Source organism: Notolepis coatsorum (assembly GCF_963971535.1).
Source record: "Notolepis coatsorum genome assembly, chromosome: 5".
Classification (NCBI taxonomy): Eukaryota; Metazoa; Chordata; class Actinopteri; order Aulopiformes; family Paralepididae; genus Notolepis; species Notolepis coatsorum.
The window spans coordinates 18,733,146-18,759,348 of NC_140169.1; the positions used below are offsets into that span (position 1 = coordinate 18,733,146).

The 26,203-nt window shown below is 42.0% G+C and overlaps 2 protein-coding genes across 3 annotated transcripts in view; both read right to left on the minus strand.

Moving 5' to 3' along the window:
- epb41l5 (erythrocyte membrane protein band 4.1 like 5) overlaps positions 1 to 8,891 on the minus strand; it is a 293,764-nt gene extending 284,873 nt beyond the window's left edge. For both annotated transcript variants that reach the window (XM_084313933.1, XM_084313934.1), the window contains exons 1-2: positions 8,746 to 8,891; positions 6,989 to 7,211 (exon numbers count right to left, since the gene is read on the minus strand). In XM_084313933.1, coding sequence (XP_084170059.1) covers positions 6,989 to 7,168 — 180 coding nt within the window. In that variant the 5' untranslated portion in view covers positions 7,169 to 7,211; positions 8,746 to 8,891. The remainder of the gene's footprint in view (positions 1 to 6,988; positions 7,212 to 8,745) is intronic.
- Positions 8,892 to 19,792: 10,901 nt separating this feature from the next.
- The window catches only part of ptpn4a (protein tyrosine phosphatase non-receptor type 4a), a 331,217-nt gene continuing 324,806 nt past the window's right edge, over positions 19,793 to 26,203 (minus strand). The window contains 2 exon segments of the mRNA XM_084314028.1: positions 19,793 to 21,921; positions 24,845 to 24,980. Of these exon segments, the coding sequence (XP_084170154.1) occupies positions 21,526 to 21,921; positions 24,845 to 24,980 (532 nt within the window). The 3' untranslated portion in view covers positions 19,793 to 21,525.

The window sequence follows — 26,203 nt, forward strand, 5'->3', positions numbered from 1 at the left end:
TATATTACTAGTGTACCATAGATATAATTCCCGAAGATTCAGGTTGTATAATTACCTCCTGCGTAACCAGAGAATGGACATTCATTATTGATTTGCCTACGCATATTCCTTTGCCTTATAAGCGCATCCAAAGTATAATAGATAAGTATATTATGTACCTTTTGCTGCAATAAATACTTGATTATACCTTTGTGTGGAACCGATTTCATTGTGGGAAGTGTTCATCATATTTATATATCATGTACTGTATGGCCAGTAATTAAAGTACATAAAGCGGTAGTGGTTTAATGATACCATACTTATCAATACAGTCAGGGAATTGTACCCCTCAGTTACACCAATAATCCTGAAATGTGTTCCATACCTGTGTCTATCCCAGTTGGCTTCAGTGATCATAATATTATTGCTGTTTCCAGGAGAACCAAACTACCAAAGGGCAGGGCTAAAATTGTACTTACAAGATCCTATAAGAAATTTAGTGAGGAGGCTTTTCTTGATGATCTTGGTTCAGTTCAGTGGAAGGATGTGAGGTCTGTAGATGATGCTGAGGTAGCTCTAAATATATTTATGGATTATTTAATGACAATTGTGAACAAACATGCCCCTTTAAAAAAGTTCACTGTCAAAGCGAAATGTGCTCCTTGGATTGATAACTCTTTAAAGGACTTAATGTTGCAAAGAGATGAGGCCAAGAAGATTTCGTTTTTATCAGGTCTAATTGAAGATAGAAATCATTACTGTAAATTAAGAAACCAGGGCCCTCATTCATCAACGTGTGCGTAGAACATGTTCTATTTCCACACGTAAGCACAGAATTTAGAATGAGTGTACGCACAGGGAAGTCGGGATTCATCACACGTGCGTACGCAGGTTCTACGCACACCTGTCATGATGAATATGACTTTGATCCTACGTTTGAGCTCGTGCACTGTTTTAAGTATTTGCATACCAGAAACGCCCCGATTAACCATATACGGTAATGGAATACACCCATGAAATGTGGAAAAATGGACTAAGCCGAGGGAAGCGTGTCATGAGACAGGCTGACAGACGTGTACACTTACGGTGATGTCGGATATGATATCTATTAACCATTGCTGCCTGGGCAGCGCAAACACTAATAAATACCGCGCTGGAATATGACTGCCTTTTCCCGTGTTGTTTGATTAATACCCAGGGATTAAAGTTCTCCTCAATTTTATTCCAAATCGTGATGGATCTCCCGTCAATTCTCTACCTGCTGCATATGATTTCTAGAGGCATACTACAATCTATTTTGATGTCAGTATTGGGTAGCCTATATAAACAATAATACGAGAGCATATACAAGAACAATGAATCCTACTGCCATGTATGATGTAGCAGATACGCCATGTGTAGCCTGCCTATATGTGATCAATACAAACATGAACTTGAATTCCATCATGTCTGTGTGCGGGTCACTGCGGGAACTCACAAGGCTGTTGTCACAATGTAAATAAGAACGTGCACTGAAAAGTTACAGTATGTAGTTGGTTGATTATTTGTATGACAGTCAGTTAACCCTTGCAAAAAAGTATCCGTTTTATTTAATGAATTGAAAACATTCAGCATCGCCTTCCTCCCGGCATCCAGCAATAACATGTATCAGGCAAATGCGCATCGCAACATTGACTGAGTGGAATCCCTTTCTATTCACATAACTGCATTTGTGATGGAGCTTTGACAGCTACAGTAACAGTCTATTGCTCGATCCATCTCCAATATCACGATGGACCGTGCCGGTGGCAAAGACCCGAGGGTGGAGAGGATCTTGAATGAATTCCATCATCATATATATATGTTGTGTGTCTGTCCACTATGTTTGTTACTTTGTTATTCCCCCCCCCCTATCTATGTAAAGCGACCTTGGGTCTCTTGAAAGGCGCTATATAAAATGAAGCTATTATTATTATTGTTATTATTATTATCATCACATCTGTGCGGGAGCTCACAAATAGACTGTTAGTCTCAGTGAAGTTTCAACGGCGGTCATCTATTCTAACCAACAAATTGAAGTAGAAAGCATTTCGTGACCAATCTTATTTGGAAACATGACACACAAAATAATTTGCTTTTTATTTGAAACAATATCTAATCGCGTTTGGAGGTTGGTGTTTTGCGTCTGCCCCCCCGTGCCAAACAAGCAGGCCAACCTCTTGTTCGCGTGTGAGCCCGTTATAATTACACTACTGTCGCTATTTTACAATGAACTATAATGAATTACGGGTCATACAGAAGTTGAACACTAATGCACGGAAGCTTATTTCCGCCTTGAAACTAATGCAGAACTGAGGAGTGCTTATGCGTAGTAACGATATTCTACCACTGGGCGTCAGCTAAGTGTGCTCTGACCTGTGCGTAGACGTAAGCACGGAGTCAAGTTCAAGTTGAAATTGATGAATCCCACTCTTTGCTTAGAAATGATCGTACGCACAGGGTAAGCACAAATCTGTGCGTAGAACACGTTGATGAATGAGGGCCCAGGTTACTAAAATTAACAGATTAAGTAAGAGAACCTATTATAAGCAGAAAATCTCAGAAAGCAGTAGGGACAGTAAAAAACTCTGGAATGTACTGAATGAAATCATGGGTAAAAAATCTGCCCTGGCTTCGTTTGTGGAATCAGAAGGTGGTATTTATCTGACTAAGCCTCTTCACATTGCTGATTATTTTAATGACTATTTTGTAAACAAGGTGTCCAAGCTTAGGCAGGGAATGGATAATACTGTCAATAACAACTCTGATGTGTTGATAAAAGAACACATTATGAAGGATAAAAACTGTGTCTTTGAATTCCAACAGGTGGATATTGTGACTGTGGATAGGCTATTGCGCTCTCTACCAGTCTCTAAATCCACTGGTAACGACCACCTGGATAGCAAATTGTTGAGAATAGCTGTGTCTCATATCTCTGCACCAATCTGTCACATTTTTAATAGGTGTTTAATCAGTGGCATGTGTCCTTTGTTATGGAAGGAGGGAAAGATCATTCCACTTCCTAAAGATGCTAAATTACCTTTTGGAGGTCCCAACAGTAGGCCTATTAGCATTTTACCCGTTCTCAGTAAATTACTGGAAAAAATTGTGTCTGAGCAAGTCCAGGCCTACTTTTCAGCTAATGACATAACAACTGTACACCAACATGCATACAGGGCAGGTCATTCGACCAGTACTGCTTTGACACAAATGTCTGATAGTTGGCTTTCAGCTATCGATAGTTCAATGCTGGTGGGTGCTATTATGTTAGACTTCAGTGCCGCATTTGATGTGATTGATCACAATCTTTTAATACAAAAACTCATCTGCTATCGTTTTAATAACTCAGCAATTGTATTTGTTAGGAGTTATTTGTCCTCGAGGTCTCAGAGGGTCTATTTTAATGGTGCTTTGTCAGGCAGTAGAGGGTTAGAATGCGGTGTCCCACAGGGGAGTTGCCTGGGGCCCCTCTTATTTTCTATTTTTACTAATGATATGCCTTTTTCTATTCATCAGGCTAGTCTGACTTTATATGCTGATGATTCAACCCTTTATTATGCTGCAGCTACAAACTCTGAGCTCAATCAGGTTTTGGCTGGTGAATTGGACATTTTATATGACTGGATAAAAACAAATAAGCTGGTGCTTAACATATCAAAAACTGTTTGTATGCTTTTTGGGACCAATCAAAGATTGGCACGTAAACCTACATTGGTTCTACAAATTGCAGGTCAACCTATACATCAGGTTGAAAAAACTAAGCTTCTAGGCCTTTGGCTTGATAGTACTTTATCATGGTCTGATCACATAAACAAAACTGTTTTTAAAATGGGTAGAGCTATTGCTACTGCCAGGAAATGTGCACCATTCCTTCCATTTGCACTGTTTAATCAGATTGTTTGTGCTTTGGTTTTGTGCCACTTGGATTACTGTTCTGTAGTGTGGGCTTCTGCTTCAAAGCAGTCGCTAAATAGGTTACAAGTGGTACAAAATAAGGCAGCAAGACTCGTTCTTGGTTGTTCATATAGGACTAGTGTTGTTCAAATGCATGAACGTCTTAGTTGGTGGAGTGTTGAGAAAAGACTTTCTGCCAACCTTTTAATTTGTTTTCATAAAGTGATCACAACCCACAGTCCTAAATATATCACGGATAAAATAATTTACGCCTCAAATGTGCACATGCATTTTACCAGAGGGGCAAGTAGAGGGCAGATTATTCTACCCCATACAAATACTAACAGTATGCAAAGAACAGTTTTATATAGGGCTATCAGGGCATGGAATTATCTTCCAAGTGACATACGTGACATAAGAGGTGTAGCAAGCTTCAAAAATAAATTAAAATCTTACATGTAGCCAATATTGACAATGCTGAGATATGCAATATGTTACCGTTGATGTACATATTTAGATATAATATGTTTGTGTGTTAATGTTGTTGTGGTTCCTCGGTTGGTACGTCTTGCTATGTTGTGTTTCCTTATTTGGTATGTCTTGCTATGTTTTAATTGTATTATGTTTTAATTGCAATGTATATGTTGTAATGTTTTAATGTTGTCTCGGACCCCAGGAAGACTAGTTGACGTCTTGGCGTCAGCTAATGGGGATCCTTTGCTAATAAACAACAATAAAACACCACAGATCCTGTCTTCATCTCTGCTACCACACCACAGAACCACAGATCCTGTCTTCATCTCTGCTACCACACCACAGAACCACAGATCATGTCTTCATCTCTGCTACCACAGAACAGAACCACAGATCCTGTCTTCATCTCTGCTACCACACCACAGAACCACAAAGATCCTGTCTTCATCTCTGCTACCAGCCTACCACAGAACAGAACCACAGATCCTGTCTTCATCTCTGCTACCACACCACAGAACAGAACCACAGATCATGTCTTCATCTCTGCTACCACACCACAGAACCACAGATCCTGTCTTCATCTCTGCTACCACACCACAGAACAGAACCACAGATCCTGTCTTCATCTCTGCTACCACACCACAGAACAGAACCACAGATCCTGTCTTCATCTCTGCTACCACAGAACAGAACCACAGATCCTGTCTTCATCTCTGCTACCACACCACAGAACAGAACCACAGATCCTGTCTTCATCTCTGCTACCACAGAACAGAACCACAAAGATCCTGTCTTCATCTCTGCTACCAGCCTACCACAGAACAGAACCACAGATCCTGTCTTCATCTCTGCTACCACACCACAGAACCACAGATCATGTCTTCATCTCTGCTACCACAGAACAGAACCACAGATCCTGTCTTCATCTCTGCTACCACACCACAGAACCACAAAGATCCTGTCTTCATCTCTGCTACCAGCCTACCACAGAACAGAACCACAGATCCTGTCTTCATCTCTGCTACCACACCACAGAACAGAACCACAGATCCTGTCTTCATCTCTGCTACCACACCACAGAACCACAGATCATGTCTTCATCTCTGCTACCACAGAACAGAACCACAGATCATGTCTTCATCTCTGCTACCACAGAACAGAACCACAGATCCTGTCTTCATCTCTGCTACCACACCACAGAACAGAACCACAGATCCTGTCTTCATCTCTGCTACCACAGAACAGAACCACAGATCCTGTCTTCATCTCTGCTACCACACCACAGAACAGAACCACAGATCCTGTCTTCATCTCTGCTACCACAGAACAGAACCACAAAGATCCTGTCTTCATCTCTGCTACCACAGAACAGAACCACAGATCCTGTCTTCATCTCTGCTACCACACCACAGAACAGAACCACAGATCCTGTCTTCATCTCTGCTACCACACCACAGAACCACAGATCCTGTCTTCATCTCTGCTACCACACCACAGAACCACAGATCATGTCTTCATCTCTGCTACCACAGAACAGAACCACAGATCATGTCTTCATCTCTGCTACCACACCACAGAACCACAGATCCTGTCTTCATCTCTGCTACCACACCACAGAACCACAGATCCTGTCTTCATCTCTGCTACCACAGAACAGAACCACAGATCCTGTCTTCATCTCTGCTACCACACCACAGAACCACAGATCATGTCTTCATCTCTGCTACCACACCACAGAACCACAGATCCTGTCTTCATCTCTGCTACCACACCACAGAACAGAACCACAGATCCTGTCTTCATCTCTGCTACCACACCACAGAACCACAGATCCTGTCTTCATCTCTGCTACCACACCACAGAACCACAGATCCTTTCTTCATCTCTGCTACCACACCACAGAACCACAGATCCTGTCTTCATCTCTGCTACCACAGAACAGAACCACAGATCCTGTCTTCATCTCTGCTACCACACCACAGAACCACAGATCCTGTCTTCATCTCTGCTACCACACCACAGAACCACAGATCCTGTCTTCATCTCTGCTACCACACCACAGAACCACAGATCCTGTCTTCATCTCTGCTACCACAGAACAGAACCACAGACCATGTCAACAGAACCACCATCTACAGCTTTGTACAGAATGACCTGCAGGGGGCCCATCATGAGGGACTTCCTCCAGTAGATTCTCTTGAATAATGCACAGCATATTATCGATAGAAAAACCTACATACGCATGATTTAAAACAGCTTCCTTTGTGGTTTATTATTCAGCGATGATCAATCAAAGACAATTTCCAGTTAGGCCATTCAGTAAAGCTGACGAAGACCTGTTTCAGTCCTCAAAGTGAGCATCAATCCAGTCAAGTTTTTTTGTATTATGGTAGTTTGATGGTAATTTAAGTTTTACCATGATACAGCGATTGTATAAATAATTTACCATGGTACTGACATGGTAAAAGGCACGTATTACCATGGTACAACCTTTAGACTTCAATAATACCATGGTACCATACCATTTAAACAACAATACCAATGGTTTTTGGAAAACCACCATGATACTTTTGTGGAAATACTGCAATAGGTTTTTTCCTAAATGGAGGTTGAAAGTCCTTACCGGGAGTTCGACACTGACGTCTGCCCCGTCCAGCAGAGACACGCGGCAGGTTATGATAGATTTGGCTTCTCCGGCTGCTGGGATGTGTGTGATGGCGCGCTGAGCCTCTCTCAGCCGGGCCTTCTCTGCGTGCTTCCGGATGGAGCGCCGCCCCAGTGTCCTGCGCAGGAAGCTCAACATGGCGGCGGGAGGAAGAGGGGGCTTGGGAGGAAGGATACTGTACCTGTAGAACACAGACAGAAAGAGATATTATATAGGCCTGGCCTATAGACCTGCCACATTTCTGAAAACGATGTGAGTGATGAGTATTAAGATGTAATTTGAGAACCACTGATCTCAAATATCCATAGCTATAATCTGTCAATACCCTCTGGCCAATATTTTTCTGCTATTGATTTGATACCCAACTGTTTAAAGAGGCACTTCACCAAAAAATAACTCAAGATAATTTTACACATAATCTCACACACATCCAAAAACTGTTTTGCACACATTCATTTAGTTTGACAGTTATTGAGAGTAAATTTGTTTGAATATGGCCACCAGTGACATCATCGGGGACATTGAATCCTTATATTGTGTTAATTACAGCTCAATGAAATGATAAGGTCCCTATAAGACAAGGTATTGCGATTTGTATTCACATAATTGAATGGTGCTGCAATAAACACAATGCAAAGATTCAATGACCCCGATGACATCGCTGGTGGTCATATTCAAAATAATTTACTCTCAATAACTCAAAAAAATAAGGTGTGCAAAACTATTGAGGTTTTGGATATGTGTGAGATTATGTGCAAAATAAGTCTGCATTGTTTTTGGTGAAGTCCCCCTTTTAAGTTTAGTTTATATTTATAATTGCTTTAGGTGAATTATGTTACATAATAGCCTGGGATATGGTAGGTATGATATTCAATGCAGGAGGTAGTTAGTTTATGAGGGGGGGGGGGGGGTCAGAAGTAGGACTATGCCTGCTGCCCACTTTGAGTCCCAGGGCCATAGTTTAGGAAACCAGAGACACTTGGGTTTAGAAAATATGATAGATTAGATTCTTCTATTTCTATAAGGAATCTTAAATCAATTCCATGTGGAATTGGAATGTACTACTAACGTACTAATAATAGCCCAATACTGCGAGAAAAAGCCATGGCTTTTATATTGTTATAATAACATTAGAGGGGAGTCAGCCCAGTGACGTCAACTACAACAATTAACTGGATTATGTTAATTAACTAACGGCTATTTTACCATGGTTTTTAAATAGCTTTCGGCCTTTCGCTATCAAACGTTACTGTTAACATATGGTGACCGATAAATGATCGTTAGCTAAATTGGTCTAACGTTAGCTAACCAGGACTCCGAGCGAGCGAGCTTTTTTATTCATATAAATAAGTGAAATTTTTCATTAACCGGAGATTGCGGTTATACAGTAGCACCGTCCAATATTCCGTATCTCCTGTCAACATAGTACATCTAGCTACTGGGATGTTGAGAAATCCATCCATTCTATAAAGCTCCGGAACAAGGAGAGCAACAGGTTGCTATGGGATACGCGTGTTTTACTGCACAGATTGGCCGCCATGGACCGAAACATGATGGTGAAAAGACAAACCCCGTCCTCGTGTGTATCCCGTCTATCAAAAGAAGCGCCCCCTTAGCTCGCAGGCTAGCAGCTCGTCTTGTGATGGAAAGGACCCGACATACACTTGCTCCGCCAGACACTTGTAGATCCAAAGTCCTCCTAAAACCATACTTACAAAAGGCTCGCAGGTATCTACAGTGAAAACACGTCCACTTGCATTGTCCTCCTCGGTTAGAAAATAGCCTCGTATATTCTCCCCATGGTTGATGATTAGTTTCGCTGTGTTTTACTACCTCAATACCTACACTGGATCTTTTTTCCCCCAAGTCCCAACAAGAGTGGGAGGCAAGATTCCCCTCAGGATGTGACGTCAGGATAAATCCCTAACAATAGGCCATTAGCATTTTTAAAGGGACAACCCGGAGTGTGAGGTAGATGAATGAATGAAAACTTTATTTAACAGATTGCAGAATGGGTACAATACAGTACGGCTCAATACACACAATTGTTAAGGGGATGCAGACCAGAGAAAGACGTTTGTCTTGTTTACATCAGGGTCCCCCATTTTCAATTCATAGTGACATTTATGACATACACAACATATATGACATCATGACATTTATGGCATAGGGACATACAGGTATATAGTACTTTTGTTACATTTGTGACATATACAATATGCAAATATACAGTACTGTTACCCATAGATCCTGACAGAGTATATGTGTGGCCAAGTTCAGCTCCAACTCCATAGTGAAGTTTGCAGACGACACGGTGGTGGTGGGGCTGATCTCGGACAACGACGAGAAGGCCTACCGGGAGGAGGTTGAGGTACTGGAACGCTGGTGCCAGGACAACAGCCTGCTCCTGAACATTGGTAAAACCAAGGAGCTGATCGTGGATTATAGGAGAGGACAGCAGGAGACACACACACCACTGATGATAAACGGGGCTACCGTGGACAGGGTGAGCAGCTTCAAGTACCTGGGGGTCCACATCTCAGAGGATCTGACATGGTCAACACACATAGACACAGTCGTAAAAAAGGCGAAGCAGCGCCTCTACCACCTGAGACAGTTAAGGAAGTTCAGAGTATCGGGGAAGATACTCCAGTCCTTCTACTCCGGAGCTGTAGAGAGCATCTTGACTGGAAACATCACTGCCTGGTATGGAAACAGCACGGCACAGGACAAGAAGGCCCTACAGAGAGTGGTGCGCTCAGCCGAGTGTACCACAGGTATTGCACTACCAACCCTGCAGGTTCTATACAACAACAGGTGCAAATCCAGAGCCTGCAGAATAATGAAAGACCCCCACCACCCCAATAACAGTCTGTTCCAGCTGCTGAGGTCAGGCAGACGCCTGCGAACCCCAGCTACTAGGACAGAGAGGCTTCGGCTCAGCTTCTTCCCCCAGGCCATCAGAGCCCTGAACAATGAACACTGAGTGCCACAGAGCACTGAACTTTCCACACACAAGCACACATGAGCACACACACGACACGCACGCTGTGCACGCTCGCACACTAGCAGCCACTTTAACATGAGCAGGCACACACTCATGCCGCACACGCCCACACTTATGGCCAAAAGGAAAGGTCACTTTAAAAATAGCATAGCAACAGTAACAGTGTATTGCACTACCAAAGGATCTAGCATGTCCTACATGCTATGTAAATAACTATGTACAGATACCGAGATGTCCCACCATGTTACCTGCTTGTTACCTGTTTATTGCACAATGTTTTTTTTTTTATTGAATTCTATTATATGTTGTACCACTGTATTGCACATCGTTGCGGGCAAGACCACTCGCATTTCATTGTATACTTGTATGCCGTGACAAATAAAACTCTTGACTTGACTTGACTTGATACATATGATGGGGAGGGGACTGTACATTAGGAGGGGGTGGATGGGAGAGAAATATACATACGGTGGGGAGAGAATATATACATACGGTGGGGAGGAGACTGTACATAGGACGGGGTGGGTGGGAGAGAAATATACATACGGTGGGGAGAGAATATATACATACGGTGGGGAGGAGGCTGACTATTAGGAGGGGGTGGGGGGGGTTTGGACATTTACGGTGGCCAGTTTCGAATTGCAGCCTCCCGTAGGTGCTCTTTAAGAGCGGTTTTGAATGTGGGTAGGGATTCACATTCCGTTACAGCTTTGGGTAGGGCGTTCCACATTGATTGCGAAACGTGTTTAGTCCCTTGTTTGAGCCGAATCTGGGTTTAACATGATTTGTTGAGCTTCCTCTGGTGTTGTGGTCGTGGTATTCACTGACCTTTGGGAAGTATTTTGACATGTACATGGGTACCTTAGTCGTATAGTGTATCTTGTAGACCAGGCCCATTGCAAGTTGCTGTACTCTGTCGTCTACTCTAAGCCATCCTAGGTAGTCAAAGTGGGCAGGGGGGAGGTGGGTTCTAGGGGTAATGTCAAGTAGAAGTCTGACCAGTTTGTTTTGTGATGTTTGTAATCTTGTTTTTAGCGCCTTTGAGGTGCTTTGGTACCATGAGGTGCAAGCATAGTCGTAGTACCCTTGAATGAGTGCTCCTGCCAGAGTCTTCAGGGTATTCTTGTTTACCAGAGAGGAGATCCGGTACAAGAATCTAGTTCGTTGGTTGACTGTTTTTATTACCTTGGATGCCATTTTGTCACAGGAAAGATTTGCCTCTAGGATGGAACCTAGGTATGTAATTTCATCGTTCCTTGTGACAATATTGTCACCCACTGTAACTGAGAAGCCGTCGGTCTTGCTGAGTTTGTTATTTGGTCCGAAGAGAATGGACTCTGTTTTACCCAGGTGTAATGATAGTTTGTTATCAGCGAGCCAGGTGCAGATTCTGCCGAGTTCTGAGCTGAGGGTTTTTTCAACCTGTAACTTGTTCTTGTCAGAGACAAGCAGGGCTGAGTCGTCCGCGAACAGGAACAAGTTGCAGTCACAAGCTGACGACATGTCATTTGCATAAATTAGGAACAGTAGCGGTCCTAGTATGCTACCTTGTGGAACACCACAGCTCACTGTGAGGGGGGGGGGGGGATAGTGTACCGTTTACCTCCACCATCTGTTCTCTCCCCTCAAGGTAGGATTGCATCCAGCTCACTGATAAACTATCAAACTATCTTCACCATGGTGTAGATTTCACAGAGTCTCAGTCAGCTTGTACAGACAGGAGCATGACCCCATTGACTTTGCATTGGTTTGTGGTCAACATTCTGGAGCTAGTATGAGGAACAGCATGGATTGCGCTGACAAAGGACTCTACCAACACTGGTAAGTAGGGCTAGAGTTCCAAAAATCCGAACTGTCCCTTTAATCTGCAATGGGTTAGGTTAAGAGAAAAGCTATGTGCTGGTGTAACGTTAAGTTTAAGTTTATTTGGATCCCCATTAGACACAGCAGTTAGGCCAACTAATGAATGAATGAATGAATGAATGAATGAATGAATGAATGAATGAATGCATGAATGAATTATTTTATTTAGAATGTTTACACATACAAATAAATAAACATAAACAAATCATTTTCGATTTTCTTTTTACAAATAAACAAACGAAAAGGATAGGTTTGAAGCCGAAGGCTTATAGAGCAACCTACCCCTAATTCAAAAACAAATTCAAAAAAGTTAAAGTTTTCAAAATAATAATAATAATAATAGTGAGAAGATGGAAGTTTCTTGAATACAGTTTATTTACTGGCTCTGTTACCCATACTGTACAACTCTGAACTCTGTTGCCTACTCAATTTATACCTACCTACTGCTTTCACTGTCTACAACTGCCCTACACTGTAATCATCATAGTAATCATAATAATCTTAACTACCCACCTCATACTATATTCTACACATATACTCTGTATGATAGAATGCACAACAGTGCTGTATATACCGCATCATTTACATTTACCACATATATATATATATATCCATATCTGTCTGAATATACTTGCATATACTATCTATCTATACTATACTTACTTATACACCTGCATATAACCCATAACTCTGTATGATAGCATGTACAATAATGCTGTATATACCATATATTTATTCTCACCATATATATATCCACACCTGTCGGTACACACATGCACATAATCTTTTTACATATCTGTAGATACTATATTTATATCTGTACATATCCTACTCTTACTAGTTACGCTGCTGGCCAGTATGACTAACTAACTACAATAGTGTCTTTTTATACCTGTATCACTGTACATATTATATTACAACTCTACATACATCTGATTAGCACTACACTCAGTAGTACTAATTTGTATATTTTATACCCAATTTAATCACCTGCAAATTGTATATTACTATTACACTTTACTGTTACATTTGCACTCTGGTTGGATGCCAAACCTATTTTCGTTGTACTGTACTTGTGCCGTATAATGACAATACATTTGAATCTAATCTAATTTTACAATATTTTGGATTTATTTTATGAAAGTTCATGGACACTGGATCGTCATTTTACAACATCGCCACCCTCTGGTCAGTTGTGGAGCCATGGATTTGGATCTTGTAGCTTTAGTGGCTCTCAACCTTTTTCATGCCAAGGACCCTTAATTATTATATATGTACCCTGATATATAATCCATTGGCCTAACCTCTTGTGAATGAAATTATGAAATTAAACTATTCCCAATTTCTCCGGAGCCCACCTGGAATCCACTCAAGAACCCCATATATCTATTCTATTCACATAATATGCTGCTTAATACCACATGTATCTATTGCTATGTCCGCCCGCACATCACAATCACGTGAACTGTCTCTAACGCCTGTCCCGTCTCCCTGTCTCCGGCTGTCTCGTAGTGATGACTGGAGTGTTGGACGTCCCGTGATGAACCGGGAGGATGCGACCCTCTCTGCGCCACCCCCATGCCTCAAATAGATCCGCCATCAGCCCTATTTTTCAATCTTTATGTGTGCATGCTTACCAACGGTCTCGCCTGTTTTATTGCAACACTACTATCACCGACATCCAAGGGAGATCCCCCCTTGAACGGCCATTCTAAGGTTTCTCTCCTCCACATTGCCTGTGGTGCATTTTTCCCTATTGCTAGGTTTTAATGAGTTTTTCCTTACCTTCGCGTGGGGTATGTCTGAGAGTGTTGCATTCATTTATTTTATTTATTAAAAAAAAAATTGGACTTTGTGGTGTTTTTGTTTTGTTCTTGATTTATTGTGATGTTTCTTCTTGACTTGTTTAAAGAAGACGTGTCCGGCCCATGGGGACATTAACATGTGTTGTCGGGCCTTACAAATAAATTTTATTTGATTTGACTGGGCCAGATAGAAGACACATGTTGATTCTGTCTAGATACTGTAGGGCTCCAAGCCACATCCAAACCCAAGCCAATTTAGGGACTAGAAATTATTTATAGTTTAGAATTACATAAAAAATTTACTTGTGTGAATTCTATTTAACAGATTATATTCATCCGTTAAAATGGGTCTGGATATATTTGATCTGCTTTGAGATATCAACGCCATGTGTAAATGCTTCCAACAGTGATAGTCACTCTACCTGTTGACCTCTGGCCTGATAATAATGTAGCATTTATGACATTTTGGATGCTTTCCTCCCGGGAACCTTACAGTAACATACTGTACATGTATGATCTTGTTTTGGTATGGAGTGGCACCTTCATGCTACAGATGTTGCAGTTAAACACGGAATGGAATTCCTGTCAATAGATTTGAAGATATTGTTATGACGTGTGAGAAACAAAGAATGAGCTTCCTTCCTCAATATGTCAATCTTCTCAAAGTGCTCAGAGCTGACCAGAGCAAAGATATATTTGAAAGAGCTTTAGAGGCGCTTGATTTAACTTCCTCTATCCACTCAAACACCCTCACAGGTGCAAACAAAATCACAGTGAACCAAGCTCTCCTTGTGTGTGTTGTTTTCTTGTATATACTGAAAATGTGCTTATTTTTTTTATTATTTTATCAAAGACAGTGCAGTGTGGAGAGTGATAAGAAAAATGATAAATATTGTGAGCCACATTCAAACATCACAAGTGCGTGCGTGCGTGGTACAGTTTACACCTTAATCTGTGCTCCAGAGTGTCGTACTGTTGTAGGCAAGATTTTAATTTCAGTATAATTTCATTTAGAAGTTAACAAAATTACATAAAGTATAGAAACGACTTCTCAAATCCAGGCTTTCACTCTTCTCACTATTATTTCCTTACCTGCAGCATATAAAGACATGTCCTAATTTATATATTTTATACCCAGTTTAATCACCTGTATATTGTATATTACTATTGTACTTTACTGTTACATTTGCACTCTGGTTGGATGCCAAACTTCTTTTCATTGTACTGTATGATGACAATACATTCTCTTAAGACTGGACTCCCTGCTCCAAGTAATTTTCACGATACGGCTGACATTATAGTTTCCATTGTGGTTCTTTTTTTTAAACTTTATTTTTTAGCGTTTATCGCTTTTCTGGTCAAGCATGTCCACCAGATCCGTGACGCAGCACGGTTTTCCCCGACGCAGAAATAGCGCCGAGATATGCGGTGAGCTACTGGAGCTCCCCTCCATTGTGGTTCTTATGATTTATTTTATTTTATTACAATAATATCAAATATACTGAATATTCTCAGGTTGTTGAATCTGTCTTTTTTATGAATCTGTGCTACAATCACCTTAAAGCCTTCTTGAACTATAGAGGCCACCAAATTAAAGAAGTCTTGGACTTTTTTGTGTGTTTTATCTTCTATTGTTTTCTCATCCAGTGCATCATCCTGTATATGCAGCCGTGTGTCATGAATGACCAAACAAACTAAACAGAGTATTTCTCCTCTCCACCTGCAGCGTTGCCTCCGACCTCACTTTTACAGTGTGGACAAGCGAGGTGATCTGAAGCCACGTCTTCATGCTTTGACAGACAAGCTTTAATTGTTCACAATCTCATGGATGCGTCCAAAGCAACGTAAAACCACGATACCAGGGGACAAAAACACAAATAAACAAGCAATTGAAGACGACAAAGGTTTGTATGACAGTCTGAGGAGTTAAACCAACGGAATATATAACATTTTCCTCATTATCTCGTGTTGCATTGACACACACACACACACACACACTTGCCGTTAGTTTGAGCTTCAAATAAAACAAACTTGAAAATAGCATTTTTGAAATACACACCATTCCTGTCACATTAGTTATTAACAAACAAAAAAACAAAAAGAAAAAAAAACATTTAAACTCACAAATGATTTTCCCTTTTATTTTAAAGATTTTTTTTCATATACAACATTGTATTTACATTGTCTAGTATTATTTACACAAAATTAACAAGTGGCACTGTGTCATTTGAAGTTGTATTTTTCCTCTTTTTTTTGTTCCATACAGGTGTCATAAAAAGAAAAAAAAGATAAAAAAAAAGGAAAAATGTACTTTCTTTTTTTAAACACCACTTAACCCTTTCACTGCCACACGACAGAAGGTTAACCTTTTACTATCACACAACCGGCTGTCGTGTGGCAGTGAAAGGGTTAATGTTTTCTGACTTTTCTTTATTTCCAGTAGCACTACAACCTGCCACCCTGTCTTCTGCAAAGTGCTGTTCTCTCCCTACCTGGCTAGAACTGTTAAATCTTTACAAAAATACAACTCCTACCCTCCCACCCCCCCGAGGTCTGTAAATTACAAGGTTGAATCATAATTAGTTTAAATGAACAACTCCTAGGGCCAGTGTTCTACAGGACACTGCCTTGGCCACTTGGTTCAAAACTGGATCCTAATCTAGTGCTAGTCCCACGGTGGTAGAGGCTCCGTATTGCTGTTAAGGAAACTTGATTGTTTTATCATTGTAGTCTGCATCTGAATGATTCATTCGGACCTTAACCCCCCCCCCCCCCGGTCAGTGCCCCCAAAAAACAGACTGTACCCATTATGCGTTAACACACCACAACACTTTGAAGATGGAGATCAATGCTGGGACATTAAGAGATGGAAACCATCCGATAGTCCTGGGTAACCCATGTGTTCACACTGTTAGGCCAGAGTATATGTCTAAATTTTCTGATTAAAAAAAAAAAAAAAAAAATCAAAATGGTATTTGATTATCTTTAACTATACTGATGCCTCTGGGTATTATTTGCAAGGACATGATGTCATAATGACCCAGCCAGCAGTGTTGCATTTTGAGTCAAGTGTTACCGAGATGTTCAGCAAGGACCAACATATAAAGACATACGCCCCCAGGGGGCTGGATTGTGTTTTATCCTTTTTGATTATTATTCCAATATAGAATGTCAATCAATCAACCAAATCAATCAATCAAATCAATCAATCAATTTCCTGTGCGATAGTGTTAGTGTAGCATCATGCCTCTGTCAGAGATGTGTCGCCTGCCTCTTCTGAGCTACACTGCAGCTGGGGAGAGTGGGATCCAATGTAGGGGAAGAAAGAGAGAGAGAGAGAGATTTATGGCAGAACAAACAGAGGGTGGATTGAGAACATGTGCGTGGGCTCTGCTGAGATGACTGATGCAGCCCTGGGGAGAATCTGAAAGGGAGGGAGTGGTGGAGATTATGGGGACATGGCTAAATGTGGCTGCTGCAATATAGGGAATGAGCTAACGGTCGACACTGGGTTCCTGTTTAAGGCACCTACCTGCAAGCCCAAAGCATGATTCAGCTTTTTAACAACAACAAAAACAGCTAGAATACCAGTGTTTTGAAGCTCCACTGTGACTCGGAGACTCTAGTTTGCCCTGTAATGCATACCGCTTGAAGAGTTCAATTCAACAATGGCAGAGCTCAGATACGCATGTGCAGAGCCCAGAGAGTCTTTGTTGCACGTATAATGAAATGCCGTTAGAACACTTGGAGGGGAAAATAAGAGCTTGGGATGGATCAAAAGGTAGATGTACGAGAACGGGATACTATTCTACTATGTAGGAAATAGAAGATTGTTCCCGCTGTCGGATGATTGAGGTGGGGGGCATCATTTCTTTCTGAGTTATTGTATTGCAGACAAAGACGAAGCCTACATGTAGATCTCCAGACTAAAAAGGATTTATCCCGGCGTGGACAGTATCTGTGTAACATCTCTCTCTGAAGCTCCGATCAGGTCTGTGGCACCGTGACAAGTCACACAGCCATTCATTCCAGTTTATGAACAAGCAGGCTTAAGCCAGACAGCTAACTGCTGGACATGCCAGAGAGAAGGAGAGGGACAGCGAGGGTTTGGCAGACTGAGGAGAAACACACACACACACACACACACACACACACACACACACACACACACACACACACACACACACACACACACACACACACACACACACACACACACACACACACACGTTTGTCTAGTAAGTAGTCTACTGAAGGAGCTAATGACAGTTTGTCTAGTAGAGTCTACTGAAGGAGTTAATGACAGTTTGTCTAGTAGTCTACTGAAGGAGCTAATGACAGTTTGTCTAGTAAGTAGTCTACTGAAGGAGCTAATGACAGTTTGTCTAGTAGAGTCTACTGAAGGAGCTAATGACAGTTTGTCTAGTAGAGTCTACTGAAGGAGCTAATGACAGTTTGTCTAGTAGAGTCTACTGAAGGAGCTAATGACAGTTTGTCTAGTAGAGTCTACTGAAGGAGTTAATGACAGTTTGTCTAGTAGTCTACTGAAGGAGTTAATGACAGTTTGTCTAGTAGAGTCTACTGAAGGAGCTAATGACAGTTTGTCTAGTAGAGTCTACTGAAGGAGCTAATGACAGTTTGTCTAGTAGAGTCTACTGAAGGAGCTAATGACAGTTTGTCTAGTAGAGTCTACTGAAGGAGCTAATGACAGTTTGTCTAGTAGAGTCTACTGAAGGAGCTAATGACAGTTTGTCTAGTAGAGTCTACTGAAGGAGCTAATGACAGTTTGTCTAGTAGTCTACTGAAGGAGCTAATGACAGTTTGTCTAGTAGAGTCTACTGAAGGAGCTAATGACAGTTTGTCTAGTATAGTCTACTGAAGGAGCTAATGACAGTTTGTCTAGTAGAGTCTACTGAAGGAGCTAATGACAGTTTGTCTAGTAGAGTCTACTGAAGGAGCTAATGACAGTTTGTCTAGTAGAGTCTACTGAAGGAGCCAACAACAGCGGGTACTTAAACAGCCAATGAGAGAAGAGTACCTGAATCTATAACAAGTTACATCCCATGTAATATCCTATGAGTATTACAAACACCCACAGTAAGCCTGTAGCAACACAACACACACTTAATTTGATGCTGGATTTTGTGGATAAAAAAAAACTCAAATCATCAATATCAACATTATCATCATCATCACCACCATCATCATCAGTCAGTCTCTCAGTACTGAAGTGATTATTTGATTAAAAAAACAACATGTGCCTTAAAATGAGGAAGTACCATTGGAATAGGTCAGAAATAAAAAGGGACTTGGTTGAATTGTCCTCTCTTTGTGTTGTTGGCATCAGTTCTCCACATTCTTCACAGACATACTTTATACACAGAAAGACTGACTGAGTCGTGAACCAGTTTTGAAGCCCACCTCCAGTGACCTCACCTCCACGTACTCATGGTTGGTTTGGGGGTCACGTGGTATTGTGGTATAACCTGGTAGAGTGTACCGCTAGTTATAGGGGCACTTCACCAAAAAAACAATGCACATGATCTCACACACATGCCAAAACTCTAAACAGTTTTGCACACATTCATGACATCACTGGTGACCATATTCAAAATAATTTACTCTCAGTAACTGTCAAACTAAATTAACGTGTGTGAAACTGTTTCGTTTTTGGATGTGCGTGAGATAATGTTTTGAAGTGCGGCAGTGGCCCTTTAAAATCCACAATCTGATGGTAAGCACCAGGGGGAAACTGGGCCTACTTCCATGATACCTTTACCAGTTGTGACATGACCCGTCACTGCCTCCACACAAAGGTTTCTGCTCGTTTCGCAAGGCCACCAGAGACGGGGGGGGGGGGGCAGTTCTCTTTCAATTCAGTCAGTCCAGAATGTGGATTTCTTGGAATCTTCCGCCATTTTAAGATTTTCATTTCTAAATCACATTAGAACATAATCACACAGGTATGGTCTTTGTTTTCTTTGTTGTCGACTGAATTGAAATAGTTAATCGAATGGCGTTTGACCCCCCCCCCCCCCCCCCCCCCCCCAGCTTTTATGAGTCAAAAAGACTTTAATGAAATAGCTTAGACCTGCACTTCAGCTCAGGTTGCATGTCCACTGGGGGTCCTCTTTTTATAGCAGCGGATTATTTGACTCACTTTACAGTGGAAAGGGCTTGCTGCGGTGTGAGCTGAGCGTGTGATGATCTGCATGCTAGAGGTGGTGTCACTTCACTACAGAGTGCTGTTCTTCTTTACAGCAGTGTAAAGCTACGGAAGCGTATTGCTGCCACACCAGAAACAAAACAAAAAAAATATCAGTATCACGTTATAATGTGAAACGTTTATCGTTATAACAAGATGTTTTTCACGTTATAACAATATATGTTCACGTTATTACGACATACAAACTTATCACCTTATAACGTGAAATGATTTATGTTTTAAGTTAACGTGATAACTTATTGTTTTAACTTAAAACGTGATACGTTTGTATGTCGTAATAATGTGAAAATATATTGTTATAACGTGACTTCTATTTTATACTTGCTATACTTATTTTATACTTATCTATTTTTGTCTAGCACAGTCTCTGGAGCGTAACAGAAAGAAGCATTTTGTATAAAAGTATTGTACTTCTGTATGACAACTAATAAAGAAACTTGAAACTTGAACTTGATACTGATCATTTCTTTTCTGTTTCTGGAATCTGGTGTGGCAGCAATACGCTTCCGTAACCCCAACAGTCTACTGAGTGGCTTCTCGGTACAGAAAGAGGTAGCGAGTGGACATGGAACCTGAGGGTCAGGATAGCTCGGTAATTCAACATGCCAGTCCATTGGCTGTATTCACACGGTTGGGCCGCTTGGCTCTTATGTCAGAGCTCAGAGCCCGGCTGTGTGAATACAGCCAGTGGGCGCTCCGTGACGTGTGTTAGCTCAAAAGCAAAGCGGCAGGACATAGCGACAGACCCGGCCACAGCGTTGGGACACAAAGTGCTTTTGACTGCCTTGCCCCCGTCTGCCTATATGCCGTCAGAAATTTAGACGAGAAAGCAGAAGAAATAAAATAAAGAACAATAAATTAAAACCACTTTTCCCCCCCCACAAAAAGTAAAGAAAGAAAAAGCAATAGAAGAAGAAGTAGAAGAAGAAGAAGAAGAAGAAGAAGAATCACACTAGATTACTAGCTAACGTTTCATCGGGGAAGCATGAAGCTAGACTCGTACTAACAAACACAACTTTTTTTTGTTTTTGTTCAGTGGACAGGGTTTGACACAAACTAAAACACAATAAATACTCTTTCTGGAACACAAAAACAAAGATACTGTATATCTCTTTATCAGCTAGAAGGACATTGAGTAAAAAAAAAAAAGGGGGACAAAAAGGCATGTCTGTCTGGCAGACTCACTCGGGGCGGGAGGGGGGGGCGACCCACCACATTTTAGAGAAAAGAAAAGAATAGGGGGAAAAAGATGTCCATCATGGCGGTGGCATCGCCCGCTTCGTACATATGGCACTACAGTAACTCCATCAGCTTCTATTCTCATATGTTTAGTTCTTTTTGTTCTTTTATTTCTTTTTTTTTTTTATTTACCCTGAACACACAACGTCCCCTAACGGTACCTATTCAACACAGCTGGATTTCTCTCTCTCTCCATTATTATTATTAGTCCATGATTTTCACGTATATGTTTGTTTGTTTGTCTTTTTTATTTGTTGTTTTTTTGTCGGCGTAAAGTGCAACAGTGCTTTTGTTCTCTCTCCTCCGGCCCCCACCCCCGGCCACTTCCTACTGACCCCTGATGACCCCTAGGGGGTCAGGGGTTGGTAGTAGGTTCCGGGTCAGGGTTCAAGCTGGTCTCGCTTGTCACGCTGGTGGCGCTAGCGAGGCTGGGTTCCTCTACCTCCTCTTCCTCATCCTCCTCGTCCTCCTCGTCCACCACCTCCCCCACGTCCAACACCTCTACCTCGTCGTCATCATCGTCGTCGTCCTCCTCCACATCCAGCCCTCCCTCTAGCACCTCCCCGCAAGCCACCTCCTCTTCATCCACTGTCATCTCCACCCCTTCTTCTTCGTCTTCTTCTTCTTCGTCTTCTCTCTCCTCTCTCTCCACCTCCCTCTCTCGCTGCTGGTAGAGGGAGGCTTTGAGTGGCTTGACCAGGCCCTCCTCGTAGACCTTCAGGATGGCCTCACATACGAAACGGTACTGGCTCTGTCAGAGAGAGAGAGAGAGAGAGAGAGAGGGGGAGAGAGAGAGAGCAAGAGGGGGAGAGAGAGAGAGAGAGAATAGGGAGATGGCGAGAGAGAGGAGAGAGAGGGCAAAGAGCAAGAGGGAGAGAGAGAGCATGTGAGAGAGAGCAAGAGGGAGAGAGAGCAAGAGCACATTATTATAAGTTCATGGTAGAGCAGAACAGAACAGAGTAAAGCAGAACAGAACAGAGTAAAGCAGAACAGAAGAGAGTAAAGCAGAACAGAAGAGAGTAAAGCAGAACAGAAGAGAGTAAAGCAGAAGAGAGTAAAGCAGAAGAGAGTAAAGCAGAACAGAGTAAAGCAGAACAGAAGAGAGTAAAGCAGAAGAGAGTAAAGCAGAACAGAGTAAAGCAGAACAGAGTAAAGCAGAACAGAGTAAAGCAGAACAGAAGAGAGTAAAGCAGGAGAGTAAAGCAGAAGAGAGTAAAGCAGAACAGAGTAAAGCAGAACAGAGTAAAGCAGAACAGAAGAGAGTAAAGCAGAACAGAACAGAGTAAAGCAGAACAGAGTAAAGCAGAACATAGTAAAGCAGAAGAGAGTAAAGCAGAAGAGAGTAAAGCAGAACAGAGTAAAGCAGAACAGAGTAAAGCAGAACATAGTAAAGCAGAAGAGAGTAAAGCAGAACAGAGTAAAGCAGAGCAGAGTAAAGCAGAAGGCACCTCATGGTATCAAAGCACCTCAAAGGCGCTAAAAACAAAATTACAAACATCTCAAAACAAACTGGTCAGACTACTGCTTGACCTTACTCCTAGAACCCACCTCACCCCTGCCCACTTTGACAACCTAGGATGGCTTAGAGTAGACGACAGAGTACAGCAACTTGCAATGGGCCTGGTCTACAAGATACACTACACGACCAAGGTACCCATGTACATGTCAAAATACTGCCCAAAGGTCAGTGAATACCACGATCACAACACCAGAGGGAGCTCCACAAATCATGTTAAACCCAGATTCGGCTCAAACAAGGGACTAAACACGTTTAGCAATTATGCCACATCAATGTGGAACGCCCTACCCACAGCTGTAAAGGAATGTGAATCACTATCCACTTTCAAAACCACTCTCAAAGAACACCTACGGGAGACTGCAATTCAAACCGGCCCCTGTAAATGTCCTAACACAACCCCCTCCAATGTACAGTAAATGACCAAACTATGGTTGTCAATATTCCAATGTACAGTTTTGCTTGTACAGTTTTACAGTGTCCCCCACCCACCCACCCCTCCTACCCAACCCCCCCCCCCCACCCCACCCACCCAACCACCTCCAATGTACAGTCCCCCCGCCACCCACTCAACCCCACCCCACCTACCCAACCTCCTCCAATGTGTTTTGTATCACAAACAGTACTGTATTTGCAAATCTGATATGTCATAAATGTATAGATGTAGCAGTACTGTCTATCTGCATGTCGTGTGTGTCATATATGTTATGATGAATTGAAAATGGGGGACCCTGATGTAAACAAGACGAAAGTCTTTCTCTGGTCTGCAAACCCTTAACAATTGTATGTATTGAGCTGTACTGTGTATTGTACCCATTCTGCAATCTGTTAATACAGTTTTCAATCAATCAAGAGAGTAAAGCAGAACAGAACAGAGTAAAGCAGAACAGAACAGAACAGAGTAAAACAGAAAAGAACAGAACAGAGTAAAGCAGAACAGAACAGAGTAAAGCAGAACAGAACAGAGTAAAGCAGAACAGAACAGAACAGAGTAAAGCAGAACAGAACAGAACAGAGTAAAGCAGAACAGAACAGAACACAGCAGAACAGAACAGAGCAGAGTAAAGCAGAACAGAGTAAAGCAGAACAGAACAGAACACAGCAGAACAGAACAGAACACAGGAGAACAGAACAGAGTAAAGCAGAACAGAACAGAACACAGCAGAACAGAACAGAACACAGGAGAACAGAACAGAGTAAAGCAGAACAGAACAGAACACAGCAGAACAGAACAGAACACAGGAGAACAGAACAGAGTAAAGCAGAACAGAACAGAACACAGCAGAACAGAACAGAGTAAAGCAGAACAGAGCAGAGTAAAGCAGAACAGAACAGAACACAGCAGAACAGAACAGAGTAAAGCAGAACAGAACAGAACAGAGTAAAGCAGAACAGAGTAAAGCAGAACAGAACAGAACACAGGAGAACAGAACAGAACACAGGAGAACAGAACAGAGTAAAGCAGAACAGAACAGAACACAGGAGAACAGAACAGAACACAGGAGAACAGAACACAGGAGAACAGAACAGAGTAAAGCAGAACAGAGCAGAACACAGCAGAACAGAACAGAGTAAAGCAGAACAGAGCAGGCTTTGGATAAAAGCGTCAGCTAAATGACTAAATGTAAATGTAAATGTAAATGTGCAGAACAGAAAAGAGTAGAGTAGAGTAGAGTAGAACAGAGCAGAGCAGAATAGAACACAGTAGAACAGAACAGAAATGCGCAGAACAGAAAAGAGTAGAGTAGAGCAGAACAGAACAGAGCAGAGCAGAATAGAACACAGTAGAACAGAACAGAAAAGAGTAGAGTAGAGCAGAACAGAACAGAGCAGAGCAGAATAGAACACAGTAGAACAGAACAGAAAAGAGTAGAGTAGAGCAGAACAGAACAGAGCAGAGCAGAATAGAACACAGTAGAACAGAACAGAAAAGAGTAGAGTAGAGCAGAACAGAACAGAGCAGAGCCAGGCTGGGATATTGACAAACAACTGCAGATTCTTTGGTCAGTATTCACTGTCCTGACCATCTGGGTGTGGGAAGCGTCGCTTAAACTCCCCTCCGTCAACAACTACCATTGACGTGCCCTCGAGCAAGGCACTGCTCCACTGGACAGCAGAAGAGGTGTGAATAAAGACCATTATGAGGAAGTTCTCTTACTGGTGTCTGGATCATCATAGCCCTCTGGTCTCTCATGGTCCTGACGATGTCTAGAGGATAAACTGGTTGACCACATTCCATCAAACACAATGCCGTCTCCATGGTGATCAGCACCCCAGTCCGACCGATACCCGCACTGGGAGAGGGATGGAGATAGAGAGAGAGGGGTGGAGGGAGGAGAGGGAGAGAGAGGGAGGGAGAGAGGAGAAAGAGGAAGAGAGTGGGAGGAGGGGGTAGGATAGAGAGGAATTGATAGAATGGGAGTGAGAGAGGGAGAATAGAGAGATAGAGATAGAGATAGAGAGAGAGAGAGAGAGAGAGAGATAAAGGGAGTGAGGGGTTGAGACAGATAGACAAAGGCAGAGAGAGAGAAGAGACAGGGGGAAGAGAAGAAAAAATAAAGAAAGAAAGGGAGAGAGAGAAAATGAGAAAGAAAAGAGAGCAGACAAGGTGAGGCAACAAGCTGCATATCTGGACTGCGTCTAAAGATTCATTCACCGATTTCTTTCAATGCTCTGAGGTAGGGCTACACGGTATGCACAACATATGTTCCAATATGAGCTGCAATATACTTTTTTAAAGACTAGTTTTTAAGTCTATACTAGGGATGCACAGACATTTCGGCACTGAAAGTTTTCGGCCGAAAATGGCAAAAAAATGGCCTTTCGGCTTTAGGCCGAAAGAGTTTTTTCACCGAAAATATATCACCGAAACAGAAACAACCTAACAACCTCGCGTGTTGTTGTGATGATGTCGCGCTGTCGGGAGTCGCGCTGTTTCTATGTAAACTCTGCGCGCAACGCGTCCAATAAATGCGTCTTTAACATGCTTTTATATCCTTATTTACTATATGCCCGTCGCGGTTAATCACTGAGTGATCTAATATGCATATTATTCAGAGCGAGAGGGGGGGGGGATTGTGTTTCTCACATTGACGCTGTCCGTCTGTCGCGCGTCTACTGTGCCGAGTCAAGCGAGCACATTCAGCTGGGGACTAGAAAGGTGCGCTCAGTAGAGCACAGATGTCCGCTGCGCAGCCAGAGAAAAGATGGAATTAATGTACTGTATGCATTCAGAAGTGCTGAATAAATGTTTTATGGACCCATAATAGTGATTATTTATTATTTAAGTTAAGTTTTGCCATAATCATATATTTTTCCATAATCATAATGTTCCACAACATTGGTAAAAAAAAATCTATTCTATGAATCATTTTCGGCCTTTCGGCTTTCGGCCAACTGTTTTCTATTTTCGGTATCGGTTTCAGCCAAGAATTTCCCATTCAGTGCATCCCTAGTCTATACTGCCTTTTAATGGTTTGAAAAACATTCAGTAGTTGTACAATGGAAGATTGCTAGA